Consider the following 15,649-nt stretch of genomic DNA (forward strand, 5'->3'; position numbering starts at 1 on the left):
TCCCATATTACCCAGGTGGAAATTGAGGCACATAAAGATTAGGTAACTGGCCAAAAGTCACCAGCTAGTAAGTTTTGGAGCTGAGATTCAAACCTAGGACAAATTTCTTGGTTAGTGTTCGTTTATCAGTGGGTAATTCACAAGAGGTTTAATGGCAAAAAGAAGACAATTCTGTCTCTCCAGCCATTTTCCATGCTTTGATATGAAGTGCTTCCTTTATAGGACGGATACAGAGGCTGAGCTGGACCTCATCGGCCGCCTTTCCAGAGAACATGGGGCTTTTGATGCCGTGAAGTGCACTCACTGGGCAGAAGGGGGCAAGGGTGCCTTAGCCCTGGCTCAGGCCGTCCAGAGAGCAGCACAAGCACCCAGCAGCTTCCAGCTCCTTTATGACCTCAAGGTGAGTGATTTGCTGTCTGCAAAAAAAGAAAAAGACAAAAGGGGCACAGTGAAGTTTCCGTGTGGCTACTTCTTTTAGGGCCCCATGCTTCGCAGCTTCAGCCTTGTGGTTTGATTCCCACGTAGGTGACTTACACCACCACAGCCTGGACTCCCAGCTGTAGACAGCCTTCTTTTTATTTTTGAGATGGAGTCTTGCTCTTTTGCCCAGGCTAGAGTGCAGAGGCATGATCTCGGCTCACTGCAACCTCCGCCTCCTGGGTTCAAGTGATTCTCCTGCCTCAGCTTCCCGAGTAGCTGGGATTACAGGCATCCGCCACCGTGCCCAGCTAATTTTTTTATTTTTGTAGTAGACAGGGTTTCACCATCTTGGCCAGGCTGGTCGCAAACTCCTGACCTCGTGATCCACCTGCCTTGGCCTCCCAAAGTGCTGGGATTACAGGCATGAGCCACTGCGCCCACCCAGACAGCCTTCTTATAAACATATGCCGCTGCTCACTTACAGAGGGGATTTAAGCAGGAATACCACAGGGTGGAGGGGGAACCGTTGCTCATATCCTAACTTTGAAAAGGTTCAAAGTACAGGTGGCAGAAGAGAAGGTTACATATAGACCAAATATGTAATTCACTGTAGCCTTAGCACAAGGCACCAACCATGTAGCAGATTGGTAAGGGGCTGCATCGAGCTTACAAAATTTTTCTGATGGCTTTTCAGTAGTAGGGGAAAGAAGTGTGCCCCCACGCTCACTTCCCGGTAAGGTGCTACCTCAACTTCAGGGCCCTCACATGCAAAACCAAAGTACTCCAGGAAGCTTCATCATTTTTTCCATCACTAAGCAAATTAAATTACACCTGGTCTAAGTAGAGCCCTGCTTACTCTATGATACAATAAAGTTAGTTCAGGAAAAGGTTGTTCTTATTATAGGGTTGTGTTTTGTTTTCATTTATCTGTCCAGTGTATTTCAGGATGTGATTTGACATTAAGTAGTATGGAAACAACAATTGGAAACTTTGTTAGGAATATGAGATATATGCTGTAGTTAATTTTTCCTATTCTCTAGGCTAGTTTTTGGCTTGATTTTTTTGTTAGTTTTTTGTTTTAAGACAGGGTCTTGCTCTGTTGTTCAGGCTGGAGTGCAGTGGTACAATCATGGCACACTACAGCCTCAACCTCCTGGGCCCAAGTGGTCCTCCCACCTCAGCCTCCTGAGTAGGTGGGACCACAGACATGTACTACCAAGCCTGGCTAATTTGTTTTATTGGCCGGGCACAGTGGCTCACCCCTGTAATCCCAGCACTTTGGGAGGCCGAGGCTGGTGGATCACCTAAGGTCAAGGGTTGGAGACCAGCCTCGCCAACATGGTGAAACCCCATCTCTACTAAAAATACAAAAAATTAGCTGGGCGTGGTGGCGGGCGCCTGTAATCCCAGCTACTTGGAAGGCTGAGGCAGGAGAATCGCTTGAACCCGGGAGGTGGAGGTTGCAATGAGCTGAGATCATGCCACTGTACTCTAGCCTGGGCAACAAGTGCGAAACTTCGTCTCAAAAAAAAAATTTGTTTTATTTTTTTATTTTTCTTGTAGTGACTGGGTCTCCCTATATTGTTCAGGCTGGTCTTGAACTCCTGGGCTCAAGTGATCCTCCTGCCTCAGCCTCCCAAAGTGCTGGGATTATAGGCATGAGCCAATGTGCCTGGCCTGGCTTGGTTTTTAATAATCATAGACTTTCAAAAACAGCCATAAAAAAGCAGAAGGAATAAACTTATTACTCTTGAGTTTTAGTGTTCTCTTATTTCTCTGTGCCCCTTGCAGATATAATACACTTACAGTTAATTAACATTGACATTGACATTCTCCTGTTGAGCTTTGATTTTATAGACAAGTTTTAAAATCTGTTCAGCAATCATCCTTTTAGAAAAAAGAAAAATGCCATAAACACAAATTTGCACACAAATGCAAAGCATTTATAGGCACCCTCTCCAGGCTCCAATGCATAGCACCCAAGGCTGGAAGCCCAGTCCTTGAAAACCAGCAGGAGACCTGAAAGAGCAGGGACATAAGGACTTTAGAACCCATTTCTACTTGCGACTTTTATCCATTCTGGCAAACAGGAGGCTGCCACTTTTTGTCTTACTCAGCGTCTGCTAGTCTTAAATCACCCTTCAACCAAAGTGCTTTTGCTTCAGAAGTTCTAAATGTGCCTTGGCATTTATAGAGCTCCAGTTATGAGATGCATATGAAAATAATCTGCGCTTCATCTTTATAAAGTCCTTATTGAATATTCACTTTATTCATGCCCATTATATAAAGCCCCTTCATAAATTATCATTGTTTAGTTCAAAAGGGAATTTTTGTTTTTATAGATAGATTATTGCTCCTTTTAAAAACAAAACTTGGCTGGGCGCCGTGGTCATGCCTATAATCCCAGCACTTTGGGAGGCTGAGGTGGGTGGATCACCTAAGGTCAGGAGTTCGAGACTAGCCTGACCAAGATGGTGAAACTTCTCAACTAAAAATATAAAATTAGCCAAGCATGGTGGCGCATGCCTGTGATCCCAGCTACTTGGGAGGCTGAGGCAGGAGAATCTCTTGAACCCGGGAGGTGGAGGTTGCGGTGAGCTGAGATGACGCCATTGCACTCCAGCCTGGGCAACAAGTGCAAAACTCTGTCTCAAATAAATAAGTAAATAAAAACTTGCCTAATATGTTCTTTTAGCTTTAGTTGCTATAAAGACAGATATATTGCCTAATTTTTGTAATTTGCTCATCCAAATTACCCATGAGTAGCTTTGCTTCTCATTTCCTTTAGGCAACCTCTCCGTATTCTGTTCTCTTTGAATCTTAATGCCCTGAACTAGTCTACACAGCATTTAAGAAGCCAGCTCCACTTCTCTGAAGGCTTTGCCCCGGAGGAAACAGCCCATGGGACTGAGGCCTTCACCAGTTAGACCACTGGTCTCTGTCCACTGCACTGTTTGCTTCAGGTGCCACAGAAAGTGGACATGCCCAATGCGTGTTGATCATGTAAATCACTGGGTTGTTTTTTCTAATACCTAGGTGATTTTGATTTTATGACTATTTCCTAATTCCTGGTGCTTGCACTTAATCAGTTGTGTTAAGGGTAGCATCTGCCTCTCATATACAGACTGGGAGTTATGTAGATGGACATTGGTTGTCTTATTTCATAAACAGTGTCCCCAGGTCTGGTTTGACAGGACTGATCTCCAGTATTAGAACATCTACTTTTTAATTTTTATTATTATTTTAAAATTTTTATTTTTTAAAGAGATAGAGTGTTGCTATGTTGCCCAGGCTGGTTTCAAACTCCTGGGCTCAAGTGATCCTCCTGCCTTGGCCTCCTCCCAAAGTGCTGGGATTACAGGGATGAGCCACCATACCCAGCCTGAACATCTACTTTTTATTTATGAAGAAATAATTATTGTTGGGTAGGCAGCAACACTGTTTATGATGTACTTAGTGAGAGATTTTAAATATGTACTTATGTAAGTACATATTTAAAACCTTAATATATATTAATATGTATATCTATATATATATATATGTATGTGTGTATAAATATATCTGCACATATAGACATAAAAACTTTACCTCTGTAGGATATTTTCACTTATAAAATCTGAGGCTTGATATTAAAAGAAAGTGTTCCTGGCTGGGTGCAGTGGCTCACACCTGTAATCCCAGCACTTTGGGAGGCCAAGGCTGGCAGATCACCTGAGGTTGGGAGTTCAAGACCGGCCTGACCAACATGGAGAAACTCTGTCTCTACTAAAAATACAAAATTAGCCGGGCTTGGTTGCATGTGCCTATAATCCCAGCTACTCGGGAGGCTGAGGCAGGAGAATCACTTGAACCTGGGAGGCAGGGATTGCAGTGAACTGAGATTGCGCCATTGCACTCCAGCCTGGCAATGGAGTGAAACTGCATTTCAAAAAAAAAAAAAAAAAAGAAAAAGAAAAGAAAGTGTTCTTAACCCAATCAACCTCAAACTATTTGCTTATATATGTATATAAAAACCATCTTCTGCCCCTTTTAGGGACTCTGACCTAGAATGTGGCTTTGTCCTGGTTAAATGTCCTCACATGTGTCCAGTCATGGTGTCCCCATCTCTTTCTTGTGCATTAGCTCCCAGTTGAGGATAAAATCAGGATCATTGCACAGAAGATCTATGGAGCAGATGACATTGAATTACTCCCCGAAGCTCAACACAAAGCTGAAGTGTACACAAAGCAGGTAGATGTTTGGTTAGTTTGTCCTTTCAACTCTTTGTAAAGCAGGACTTGGAGTCACAATCTCTGGGTCCTCCCAGCCCTGCCAAGTACCTGTTGCTTCACTTCTCTGGGTGGCAGCCTTCTCTCCTCTGAAATACTGGGTTTGGATTAGGCGGCCCAGTCCCTGGTTCTTTATTTACCCATAGGTGGTGTATGAATGTGTAGAAATCCATGAGGAAATACAGAACGTCTTGCCAAAATATTGAGAACGTCTCCAGTTTTTTTTTTTTTGAGATAGGGTCTGGCTCCATTGCCAAGGCTAGAGTGCAGTGGCACAATTTCAGCTCACTGCAGCCTCTGACTCCTAGGCTCAAGCGATCCTACCACCTCAGCCTCCTGAGTAGCTGGGCCTACAGGCACGCACCACCACACCTGGTTAATTTTTGTGTTTTTTGTAGAGATGGGGTTTTGCCACGTTGCCCAGGCTGGTCTTGAACTCCTGAGCTCAAGCAGTCCACCCATCTCAGTCTCCCAAAGTGCTGGAATTTATAGGCATGAGCCACTGCACCTGACCCTCTCCAATTTTATTCTCATATCTACTCCAAACTGTTATTTTAAATTGGTTTTATGTTATTTCCATAGATGGAAATAAAATATTCACTTGTGGACTACAGTTGTGAGTACCTAACTCCCTCACCCAACAGTTCTTTTTTTTTTTTTTTTTTTTTTGGCATAATAAATAAGCTGGAGGACAGCAAGATAGAGATGTATATAAAGGGAGTTGGATGTTTCAAATAAATTGAAGAATCCATGTAATCACAGGGCCCAGATGGTCATTGCTGGGTTGTCATCTGTTCATTTGTCCTCCCTCTCTTCCCTTCTTTCCCCAGGGCTTTGGGAATCTCCCCATCTGCATGGCTAAAACACACTTGTCTTTGTCTCACAACCCAGAGCAAAAAGGTGTCCCTACAGGCTTCGTTCTGCCCATTCGTGACATCCGCGCCAGCGTTGGGGCTGGTTTTCTATACCCCTTAGTAGGAACGGTAAGTGTGTGCTGCAGGGGAGCAGTGGGCGCATCTGCGCTTCTTGTCTGAAGTGTGTTGCCGAAACCATCAAGCAAATGCCAAGTGAGCAGAGTTCACTGCCCAGAAGAAAATTGAAATCGGGCCTATTATGATTGCTGTGGATCATAAGCTATAAAGCAGGAGCTATATAGCTCTTGCTGTGGACCATGTTGGTGTCAATTCAAGAATGATGCCAGGAATACTCATACTGAATAAAAAATTCTGTTTCCCAGGGGCACTATGCCCTTCACTGAATCTAGGATGAGCCCAGCTGATAGGCTGGAGTAGTGCCAACATAACCACAGTTAATGTTTATTGGGAGCCTTACATAGATTAACTCAGTGCCCCCACAGCCCTAGGAGGTAGGGACAAAGGTTTTACTGACAGGCCTAGAACTTACGTCTGAAATTCAGGGGGTTCATTATTTTTAAGTAAGGAATTTCCCCATTAAAAAATGCAAATGGACCCTTGAGATATGAAAGGTGAGGTTGCTTATTTACGCTTCAAGGTGAACAAGGTGTCCAATGCTTTCTTATCTTACAGATTTTATGCATATTCAAGGAAGAATATTGCCAATTGGGAAGCAGAGGGGAGGGATGCTTAAGGACATAATCATAGTTTGGGCTGACATTGTTCCAAGGTTAACTTGGATCCTGAATCTAGGTTATCCCCTAAATCTGCCCTGTATCCTATATCTACAGGTTGTACTGCCATGCAATACAGGATTGAAATATTAAACTAAACCAACACACATGGAAAAGAAACCAACATATATGCTTTTGGATTTATGTCATTCTTTCAGTATAGTAAGAAAGTGGCAGGAGGTGGCATTATAGAGTTGAAAACGTAGGACATTAGAGGTGAATTCATTTTCACCTCTTCAGATCTTGGCCTTGAAATTATGAAAGGTGAGAGCCCTGCTGCCCTCAGCTCACACCGTAGGGCAACATCATCACATCACAGTGGTGCTTAGCACAAATGCCTGCATCTCACTGCCTCCTTAGCTCTCTAGAGAGCAGAAGGCTTAGCCTTGCTATGATGTACATCAGTCTCCAGGATTTGTAGAAATCCCTTTTGGTAGGAATGTTCCACCATTTTTACCCAGTACCTTGAATATTGCAGACATATGTGTTGTTCTTTTTGGAGAAGTTGTCAGCAGCTACCAGCTGAAAGAGGGGTAGCTGTACTCTTTCTTGTCACTTCTGATCTTCACATGAAGAGAAGGGTAGCAGTAGAGGTGAAAGCAAATCTGGAAGCAGTCAGGCCAATGAGAGTCAGGCTGTAAGGTGGAGAGAGACACAGCCTGCTGAACTGAAGACTTTCTTATTTAGAACAAAGTATGTGTCAGAGGCCATCAACTTTAAGTTGGACCAAGACGTTTCCACACATGATCAAATGGTTTAATCACTATTCTAACACCTTCCAGTTGCTGTTGGGGCTTTAACGAGACAGATTATTTGAATATTTTCTATATTAATTCAAAGTGTGATGGCTTATTTTCAAACTTTATATCTAGGTTCATACATGTGCGTACACATAATATTTTCTTTTTTTGTATTTTTTCTGATTATCAGTGACCAGTGTTTAGGAGGGAAAATCCTCTTGGGGAATGAGTGAAAATATCAAAAATTCTACTCATCACTGTTTGGGGAACCATCTTTAGGGTTTTCTGCTGACATGTACATGCCCGTCTACAACAATGGGCATGTGTCTTTTATCTTTATAATGTCATCTTCCAGTTTTTCTGCTGTGTCTAAGGACCCATCCTTTCCTTTCTCCTACTTGTCTCACACCTAGCACCTCCTTACCTCTTACACAATATGAGAATATAAACCAGTTGTCAGATCCCTATAATGTGTTTTGGGGAATATTGACTGGTACTCAGAAGTCAGTCAGAATGAGGTTTTCTAAAGTGTTGATGATGTTTTGTGTTACAGAAGATAACTCATTCTTTTTTAATAACCTTTTTATAGTTAAGTTTTAGAAGTAACCTAAGCTGTTTTCCTGTCTAGATTTAATTTGGAACTTGTGTGTATTCATTATATAGGACATTGTTACAGATAAAAATATATGGAGTTTTCACTTGCAAGCCATACATATTTGCATCTAAGTAGAAATTTGTCAAAGCCGAGTCTTTAGAAAAGTAGTGAGTACAAATATAATTTGTAAGCATTACAAGTTTAGTTTTAGAAGGCCATTTTGGGCCAGTAAAAATGGTGATTATAAAACCATCTAGATTATGTACAAACGTGTCTTGGCCCAAGTTAAAGGATACTAACTCCTACCATCGTGTTGCTGAAGCAAAAATCACATGGGCAGCTCAGCTAGCAAGACTGAACGAAACAAAATTTAAAAGCAGACAAGCGCTGCACCTCCTTTTGGTCTTGCAAAGCGTGAGCTGAGGAGGCGAGTGAGCAACTCCTCTACTCCCCAGCACTCATTCTTGTAAGGTGAAGGTGGAAACACCTCCTGCTACTGCTTGTGACCACATGGAAGATGATAGTGAAGGCTGCTGTTTGGTTTGCAGGTCGTGAGGAATCAGTTTCTTTTCTTTTCCTTTTTTTTTTTTTTTTTTTTGAGATGGAGTCTCGCACTGTCACCCAGGCTGGAGTGCAGTGGCACGATCTCGGCTCACTGCAACCTCCGCCTCCCACGTTCAAGCGATTCTCCTGCCTCAGCCTCCCGAGTAGCTGGGATTACAGGCACACGCCACCATGCCCAGCTAATTTTTGTATTTTTAGTAGAGACGGGGTTTCACCATGTTGGTCAGGCTGGTCTAAAATTCCTGACCTCAGGTGATCCACCTGCCTTGGCCTCCCAGAGTGCTGGGATTATAGGCATGAGCCACCACGCCCGGCAGGGATCAGTTTCTGAGTTTTTTTAACAGGATCGGTGACTTGATCTTTAATATGTAACAGGAAGAGTACCCACTTTATTGACAACTACAAAATGATGTTCTATCTTTATGCCTTGGGCTTTCTTTCTGAAGGAAAAGTGAAAGTAAAGATGACTTTACGTTTATTTTAGACATGGCCTCGCTCTGTCGCCCAGGCAATGGGATGATCATGGCTCACTGTGGCCTCAACCTCCTAGCCTCAAGCAATCCTCCTGCCTTAGCATCCCAAGTAGCTGGAACTACAGGCACATGCCATCATAACCAGCTAATTTTTTATTTCCTGTAGAGATGGGGGGTCTCACTATGTTGCCCAGGGTGGTTTAGAACTCCTGGCCTCAAGTGATCCTCCCACCTCAGCCTGGGATTATAGGCGTGAGTCACTGTGCCCAGCATTAGTTTATTTGTAATGGTTTTTTACATCCCAGATGAGCACAATGCCTGGACTCCCCACCCGGCCCTGTTTTTACGATATTGATTTGGACCCTGAAACAGAACAGGTGAATGGATTATTCTAAACAGGTAAGTTGTTACTGGGTAAGGATTTGGCTTTTTTCCTCATGTAGCTTATTTATGAATTGTAGGGCTCAAACTGACGCTATAAAAATTCACATTCTAATGCTTTCAAAACATTTCTTTTCAGACTTCCCTGAGGGGAGAGGGGATAGGAATGAGAGTTGGCAATAACCAATGAATTGAAATATATTTCAACACATTTTTGGAAGAAGCGCAGCATGGCTTGTCACAGGTTGACAGTGTAGGGGAGAAAACTGCTGTCCAGTAAACTACAGAGGAAACTACAGGAGAGGTTAGACTCCCTCTGCTGAAGCCCCAGGAGGCTTGGGGTTTAGAGTTGATGACACATTGCAGGTCAGGAACAACTAACAGTCTGTATACTCTGAATAGGTAGTTAGAAGGCAAGAGTTAGCAAATGTCTTAGGAAGTATAATAGAAAAGAGAAGGAAACAGGACCAATCTGGCAGTTCTTAGGGCCTTAGGTGAAAGGGCCCTGAGTACCGACTGCAATGAGTGACACTGCATTGTTTGATATTTTTGAAATTTCAACAGGACGTGTCTCTCCTTAGGCAGACCCTTGGGGCTGAAGCAGCAAGTTGCAGTGTGCACTTATATCCCTAGACACATCCTGTTGAAATTTCAAAAATATCAAACATGAAAATCCTAACATCTTTCTCCAGAGAAGAAAAAAGTAGCTTGCCTATGAAAAAAATGAGAACTAGACTTAACACTCGTCTTACTGGCAATAAGAAGCTTTTAGACAATGGAGGAGTGTCCTGTAAGGTCACAGGGAAGATTACTTTCAACATGTGCTCACACCTAGCCGAATCTATCTGGATGTTTTCAGACATGCAAGGGTTTGCCACCCCACTCTCTTCCTAAGAAGTTATTTAGCAATGTACTTAGCGAAATGAGGAATTAACCAAGAAAAAAGAAAGACGTGAGTTTTGGGAAACTGAACCCTCATTTGGACATTAGCGAAGGGGCATTCTGACAACCATGCAAATGACCTGAAGTTACAAATCCTGTGTGGAACAGGTTGGGGGACCACCTGAGAAAAACTAGAAAAAGCTAGAAAAGACAAGGATATCAAAGGGTCATAGTACAAAACAAAAGCTCTTGCATTCTTTGAGAAAGTTAAGGTCCAAATAGAAGCAAACTGTAGTTTGATGCTAGAACACTATTCTTTGAGAGGGTACGTGTGATACTTGAAATGCAGTCATGGCTCACGGCTTGGTCTGGTCTTGAACAGTATTCACATAGTACTATGGAAATACCATGCATCATTTTCAAGTCCATTTATGGACATGCCCTAGAAGAGCTGGTGGCAGGAAAGGATGTAAATGTTAACAGCTTTGGCAATGTGAGTGGGTAATGGTGCAGTATGGAAAGAACAGGAAACATTTCAGTGCTTAGAGAAAACATTTATTTCTTGTTTTTCCTTCCAGATCATCATCCATCTTCAAGAAGCTACTTTGAAAGTCTGGCCAGTGTCTATTCAGGCCCACTGGGAGTTAGGAAGTATAAGTAAGCCAAGAGAAGTCAGCCCCTGCCCAGAAGATCTGAAACTAATAGTAGAAGTTTCCCCAGAAGTCATTTTCAGCCTTAATTCTCATCATGTATAAATTAACATAAATCATGCACATGTCTATTTACTTTAGTGACGTTCCACAGAATAAAAGGAAATAATTTTGCCATCTTGGTGTTGCAATATGAATTACAGCCTTAACAGACTGTGCCACAGGTCTCTGCCATCCTTTGTGAGCTCATTTGTCAGGCAGACCCTTGGGCTGAAGATGCAAGTTGCAGTGTGCCCTTTATGATACTGTTGTGTTTAGAGGGAAATGTATGCATGCTTGTGTATTTCTGAGAGGACACATAATTCAGGGGACCTCCTGAGAGGGTCAGGTTGGAAGTTGATGACTTACCTTTTAATCTTATACCTTTCTATATTGTTGAATTTTGTTTTTCTACCCTGAGGAAGTATTGCTTATGCAAGTTTTTGCCTGAACTTCCTTGGAATTCCCATTTCTGTCACAGCTTTAGCACTGTCTATGTTTAGAGTCCTCGAAAAGGATGGTCATACAGCATTAGCTTTAGGTGAGCCTCTATTCTGTTGGTGCAGCAAGTATTCATTGAGTTTCTTCTAAATGCCTGGGCTGGGATCCACCCTTCCCTACAGACTTTTTAATTTTTATTTTTATTTTTTTGAGATAGTGTCTCTGTCGCCCAGGCTGGAGTGCAGTGGTGCGATCTCGACTCACTGCAACCTCCGTCTCCTGGGTTCAAGCGATTCTCCTGCTTCAGCCTCCCAAGTAGCTGGGATTATAGGCCTGAGCCACCATGCCTGGCCCAGACTTTCTTTTTCCTAAAACATTAGATTGGTAAAAACCACAATTACTTTTGCACCAACCTAATATTTTTTTTCCTCCTCTTCTGGCTGGGCGTGGAGGTGGCTCATGCCTGTAATCCCAGCACTTTGGGAGGCTGAGGTGGGTGGATCACTTGAGGTCTGGAGTTCAAGACCAGCTTGGCCAACATGGTAAAACGCTGTTTCTACCAAAAATACAAAAATTAGCTGGGTGTGGTGGCAGGCACCTATAATCCCAGGTACTTGGGAGGCTGAGGCACGAGAATTGCTTGAACCCAGGAGGCAGAGGCTGCAGTGAGCCAGGATCATGCTGCTGCACTCCAGCCGGGAGACAGAGCTAGACTCTGTCTGAAAACATAAATAAAATATTTTTCCTTCTCTTCTTGTTCTTTATCTTCTATCTCTGTTCTTCCTCTCCCATTTGTTTCCTTCCCTTTTTCCCCTTGTCTTCCTCCACTGGATCCTTCCAGAGGACGCTGCATCCCACTGGCACCAGTGCTAAACACTGCTGATGTTGGCAAAGCAGTATTTTTCCCAGTGTCCTTGGTTTTATTATTTTTAATTCCCTAGGTCCCTATCAGTGTTGTAATACAGTCAATTTTACAGTCCACAGAAATGACAGCGGTGCCTTGAGAGGCTTATGGCAAAGGGGTCACAATGCAGAGCCCCAGCTCTATGGCAGAGAGCCTCACCCACCTCCCTGCCTCCACATCCTCACCATGGAAATACGAGCACTGTTGGTACCTACCTCATGAGGGCGGTTCTGGAATTACTCAAACACATCATCTAAGATGCTTGTACAGGGCCTGGCACATTGTAAGCACTTGTCAGTTCCTGTTGCAAAGCATCCTCCAGGCCCTGTTTGCAGAGTTAATTGCTTCTGGTACTTTTTTTTTCTTTTTTTTTTTTTTTTTTTTTTGGCGGCGGGGACAAGAGTTGTGCTGTTGCCCAGGCTGGAGTGTAGTGACATGATCTCAGCTCACTGCAACCTCTGCCTCCCGGGGTTCAAGCGATTCTCCCGCCTCAGCCTCCTGAGTAGCTGGGATTACAAGTTCGCACCACCATGCCTGGCTAATTTTTTGTATTTTCAGTAGAGATGGGGTTTTGCCATGTTGGCCAGGCTGGTCTCAAACTCCTGGCCTCAAGTGATCCTCCCACCTCGGCCTCCCAAAGTGCTGGGATTACAGGTGTGAGCCACTGTGCCCAACCGCTTTCTGGTACATTTCTTAATGTCCTATGAAACTTCGCCTGGAATGGGATTTGCTGGGAATTCATTTTATAGACAAGGGAAGGATGCAGTCTTGTCAGATATGGTGACTTAAGGATCATCTTAAAGGATTTAGTTTCCTAATATCGCCAAAAGCCACATGGGTTTAAATCCTCAATACTGGTAGGGGCTGGACATGGTAGCTCACGCCTGTAATCCCACCACACTCAGCTGAGTTTTGAAGTTCTTTTTTTTGTAGAGATAGGGTCTTACTGTTTTGTCCAGGCTGCTGAGGCAGGAGGATCACTTGAGCCCAGGAGTTCAAGACTAACCTGGACAAGACAGACCCCATCTCTACAAAAAACAAAACCCCAAAACTCAGCTGAGTGTGTGGTGCACGCTTGTAGTCCTAGCTCCTTGGGAGACTGATGTGAGAGGTTCGCTTGAGCCCAGGAGTTCGAGGCCACAGTGAGCTATGACTGAGTCACTGCACTCCAGCCTGAGCAACAGAGCAAGACCCTGTGTCAAAATAAAAAAGACCTATAGAAGCATTAGTGCTTGGGGTAACTATTAGCATGTGCTGGCAGAGGTCTAGTGCCTTTACCTTGGTGCTAAGAGTCCCTTCAGATTAGTGGCTTTCCCGTGCCCTTTCTCTTCTCTGGGCTGCTAATGCCTTCCTTCCCCATATTAGTAATATTACTGATAAACAAATTGTACATTCTCTGATCTCACTTCAGAGGCTGTTTCTGTGCACTGAAGATGTACATACAGTCTTAATTCAAAAGAGATAACATTTATGTGTTGCCACATTAAACAGATTGCAACAGTATTGAGTTTGTGTTGGCTTTGTGCAACCCTCATGGTGCCCAGGAACAGATGAAACCACCAGAGACTTGGAGCCTCAGGTTCATTCAATGGTGTCCCAGGGAACAGGGTTGGAGGGCTTATTCCCAAAAGGCCTCTGAAATGTAAGAGCTATTAACAAGGAGTTATAAGTCATTTTTGGTAGCTATAGGCCCAGGCAGTGGGTAGACAGAGATCAAGATGGGAGAAATGGTAAGATCAGTAGAGTACTGCTCAGATAAATATGTAAGATATTTTACTGGCACACTGTATCTGGTGATATTAACATGATAAGCTATAGGTAGGATAATTTCTCATCGGATTGGAGAAATACATTTATAGCCTATTTCCTGTTATATAATGAAAAGCTACTAATGGGGTAGTAGACAATGATATGGGTAATAGCTTAAACAGCCTTCGTTGTCACTTACCTGAATTCAGGAATGACAGGTTTCTTTCATGCATGAGGTACTGGATACATTAAACACACACACACAGATATGGCATTGAGTTCTAGTCATATCCTAAAGAAAAACCATGGTGCACTATGTTATTTATAGTACTATACTCTGTGTGAGTGACTCTGTGTATGTGTGTTGGTGGAGGTCAGGGATGACTTGTTTGTAATATACCTTAAGGAAGTCTGTCCAAATTTGCCCTTCAAATACTAAATTCACCTCTCACCTCAAACTGCCTTTCAGTTCCCTTTTACTAATTTTGTTTAAAAGAAAGGCAAGTGAAGGCCGGGCATGTTGGCTCACACTTGTAATCCTAGCACTTTAGGAGGTCAAGGCAGGAGGATTGCTTGAGCTCAGGAGTTCAAGACCAGCCTGGGCAACATAGGGAGACACCATCTCTACAAAAAAAAAAAGAACCTGGGCACGTGGTCGCATACCTGTGGTCCCAGCTGCATGGGAGGCTGAGGTGGGAGGATTGCTTGAGCCAGGGATTGTACCACTGCACTCCAGCCTGGGCAAGACCCTGTCTCAAATAAAAATAAGACAGCTATTCTACCCTGTCTTCACCTAAATAAGCTCATCTTACTTTTTGCCTGAAACTCTTGCAAACTCCCAGGTCTGCTAGTTTTGAGAAACCGTGGATCTCAATAGGAATAGTTCTCAATTGCTTATGAGTGTAATGGATTTCTTTTGGCTTAAAGTTCAAAACTGGCAAAAAGCAGCACTAGCAACCCATAGAGAGATACGAAGACCATTTCAATAGACGTGTTTGCTGAGTGAACAAGGCTGACTGAATTTTTTATTTTTTTGAGGCAGGGTCTCACTTTGTTGCCCAGGCTGGCGTGCAGTGGTGCAATAGTGGCTCACAGCAGCCTTGACCTTCTGGGCCCAAGTGATCCTCCCTTCTCAGCCTCCTGAGCTCCTAACTGGGACTATACGTGCACCACCATGCCCAGCTAATTTTTTAAATTTTTTTGTCTCCCTATGTTGCCCAGGCTGGTCTCAAACTGTTGGACTCAAGCCATCCTCCTGCCTTGGCCTCCCAAAGTGCTGGGATTACAGGTGTGAGCCACTGCGCCCAGCCCTGAATTCTTAATTACAAATAAACTAGATGCTTATGGATTTTCCTGTTTTACAACTCTTGCCTCTTTTATCTGTAATTTTAAGATCTTGACAGCTTATATTTGGCTTTGCTTTTGTGTCCCGAGAGTTCTTTCCTTGATAAGCCTCTGTGGAAGCTACAGAATCTTACAAATATAAAACATTTCCGGAAAAACATACAAAAATGGACACCTGACATTTACACTCCCTAAGATCGTGATCCTGTTGAAGAAAGGAGATGAACGCGGCTGCTTTTCAGTTCTTCACTCCACCTTACCAGGTTCTTCATCTGGATGCTATGCTGTGGGAGCCAGAGGAGGCTGGGATTGTGATGGATCCTACTAGATTTTACAGCTGGAGCTCCCAGGAATGCCCTCATAGGGAATGTCCTGAAGGGAATCATGGATAACTTGTAAGCTACCTCAACTTATTTTTGAACTATGTAAGGTATAAGATGGATGGAGCTGGGTTCCTGTGCCTTTCTCACCTTGTCTGCATAGAGATGCAGCTGCTCCTGCAGGCCAAAGTTCTGCACGAATCACCTCCACCTGCTTCCCACTGGGAGACA

The 15,649-nt window shown here is 43.5% G+C and overlaps 2 protein-coding genes across 3 annotated transcripts in view; one reads left to right on the top strand and one right to left on the bottom strand.

Annotated features, from left to right (window-relative positions):
- Positions 1–10,800, top strand: part of MTHFD1 (methylenetetrahydrofolate dehydrogenase, cyclohydrolase and formyltetrahydrofolate synthetase 1) — a 72,666-nt gene extending 61,866 nt beyond the window's left edge. Inside the window, exons 24-28 of one of the 2 annotated variants that reach the window (XM_030812050.1) lie at positions 223–400; positions 4,543–4,650; positions 5,519–5,671; positions 9,014–9,107; positions 10,550–10,800. In XM_030812050.1, the coding sequence (XP_030667910.1) occupies positions 223–400; positions 4,543–4,650; positions 5,519–5,671; positions 9,014–9,103 (529 nt within the window). In that variant the 3' untranslated portion in view covers positions 9,104–9,107; positions 10,550–10,800. The remainder of the gene's footprint in view (positions 1–222; positions 401–4,542; positions 4,651–5,518; positions 5,672–9,013; positions 9,108–10,549) is intronic. The other variant, XM_030812054.1, reaches the window with a different exon arrangement.
- The window catches only part of ZBTB25 (zinc finger and BTB domain containing 25), a 55,963-nt gene continuing 40,662 nt past the window's right edge, over positions 349–15,649 (bottom strand). The window contains exons 4-5 of the mRNA XM_030812074.1: positions 6,801–6,971; positions 349–416 (exon numbers count right to left, since the gene is read on the bottom strand). Coding sequence (XP_030667934.1) covers positions 6,967–6,971 — 5 coding nt within the window. The 3' untranslated portion in view covers positions 349–416; positions 6,801–6,966. The remainder of the gene's footprint in view (positions 417–6,800; positions 6,972–15,649) is intronic.

Source organism: Nomascus leucogenys, chromosome 1a (genome assembly GCF_006542625.1).
Source record: "Nomascus leucogenys isolate Asia chromosome 1a, Asia_NLE_v1, whole genome shotgun sequence".
Taxonomy (NCBI): domain Eukaryota; kingdom Metazoa; phylum Chordata; class Mammalia; order Primates; family Hylobatidae; genus Nomascus; species Nomascus leucogenys.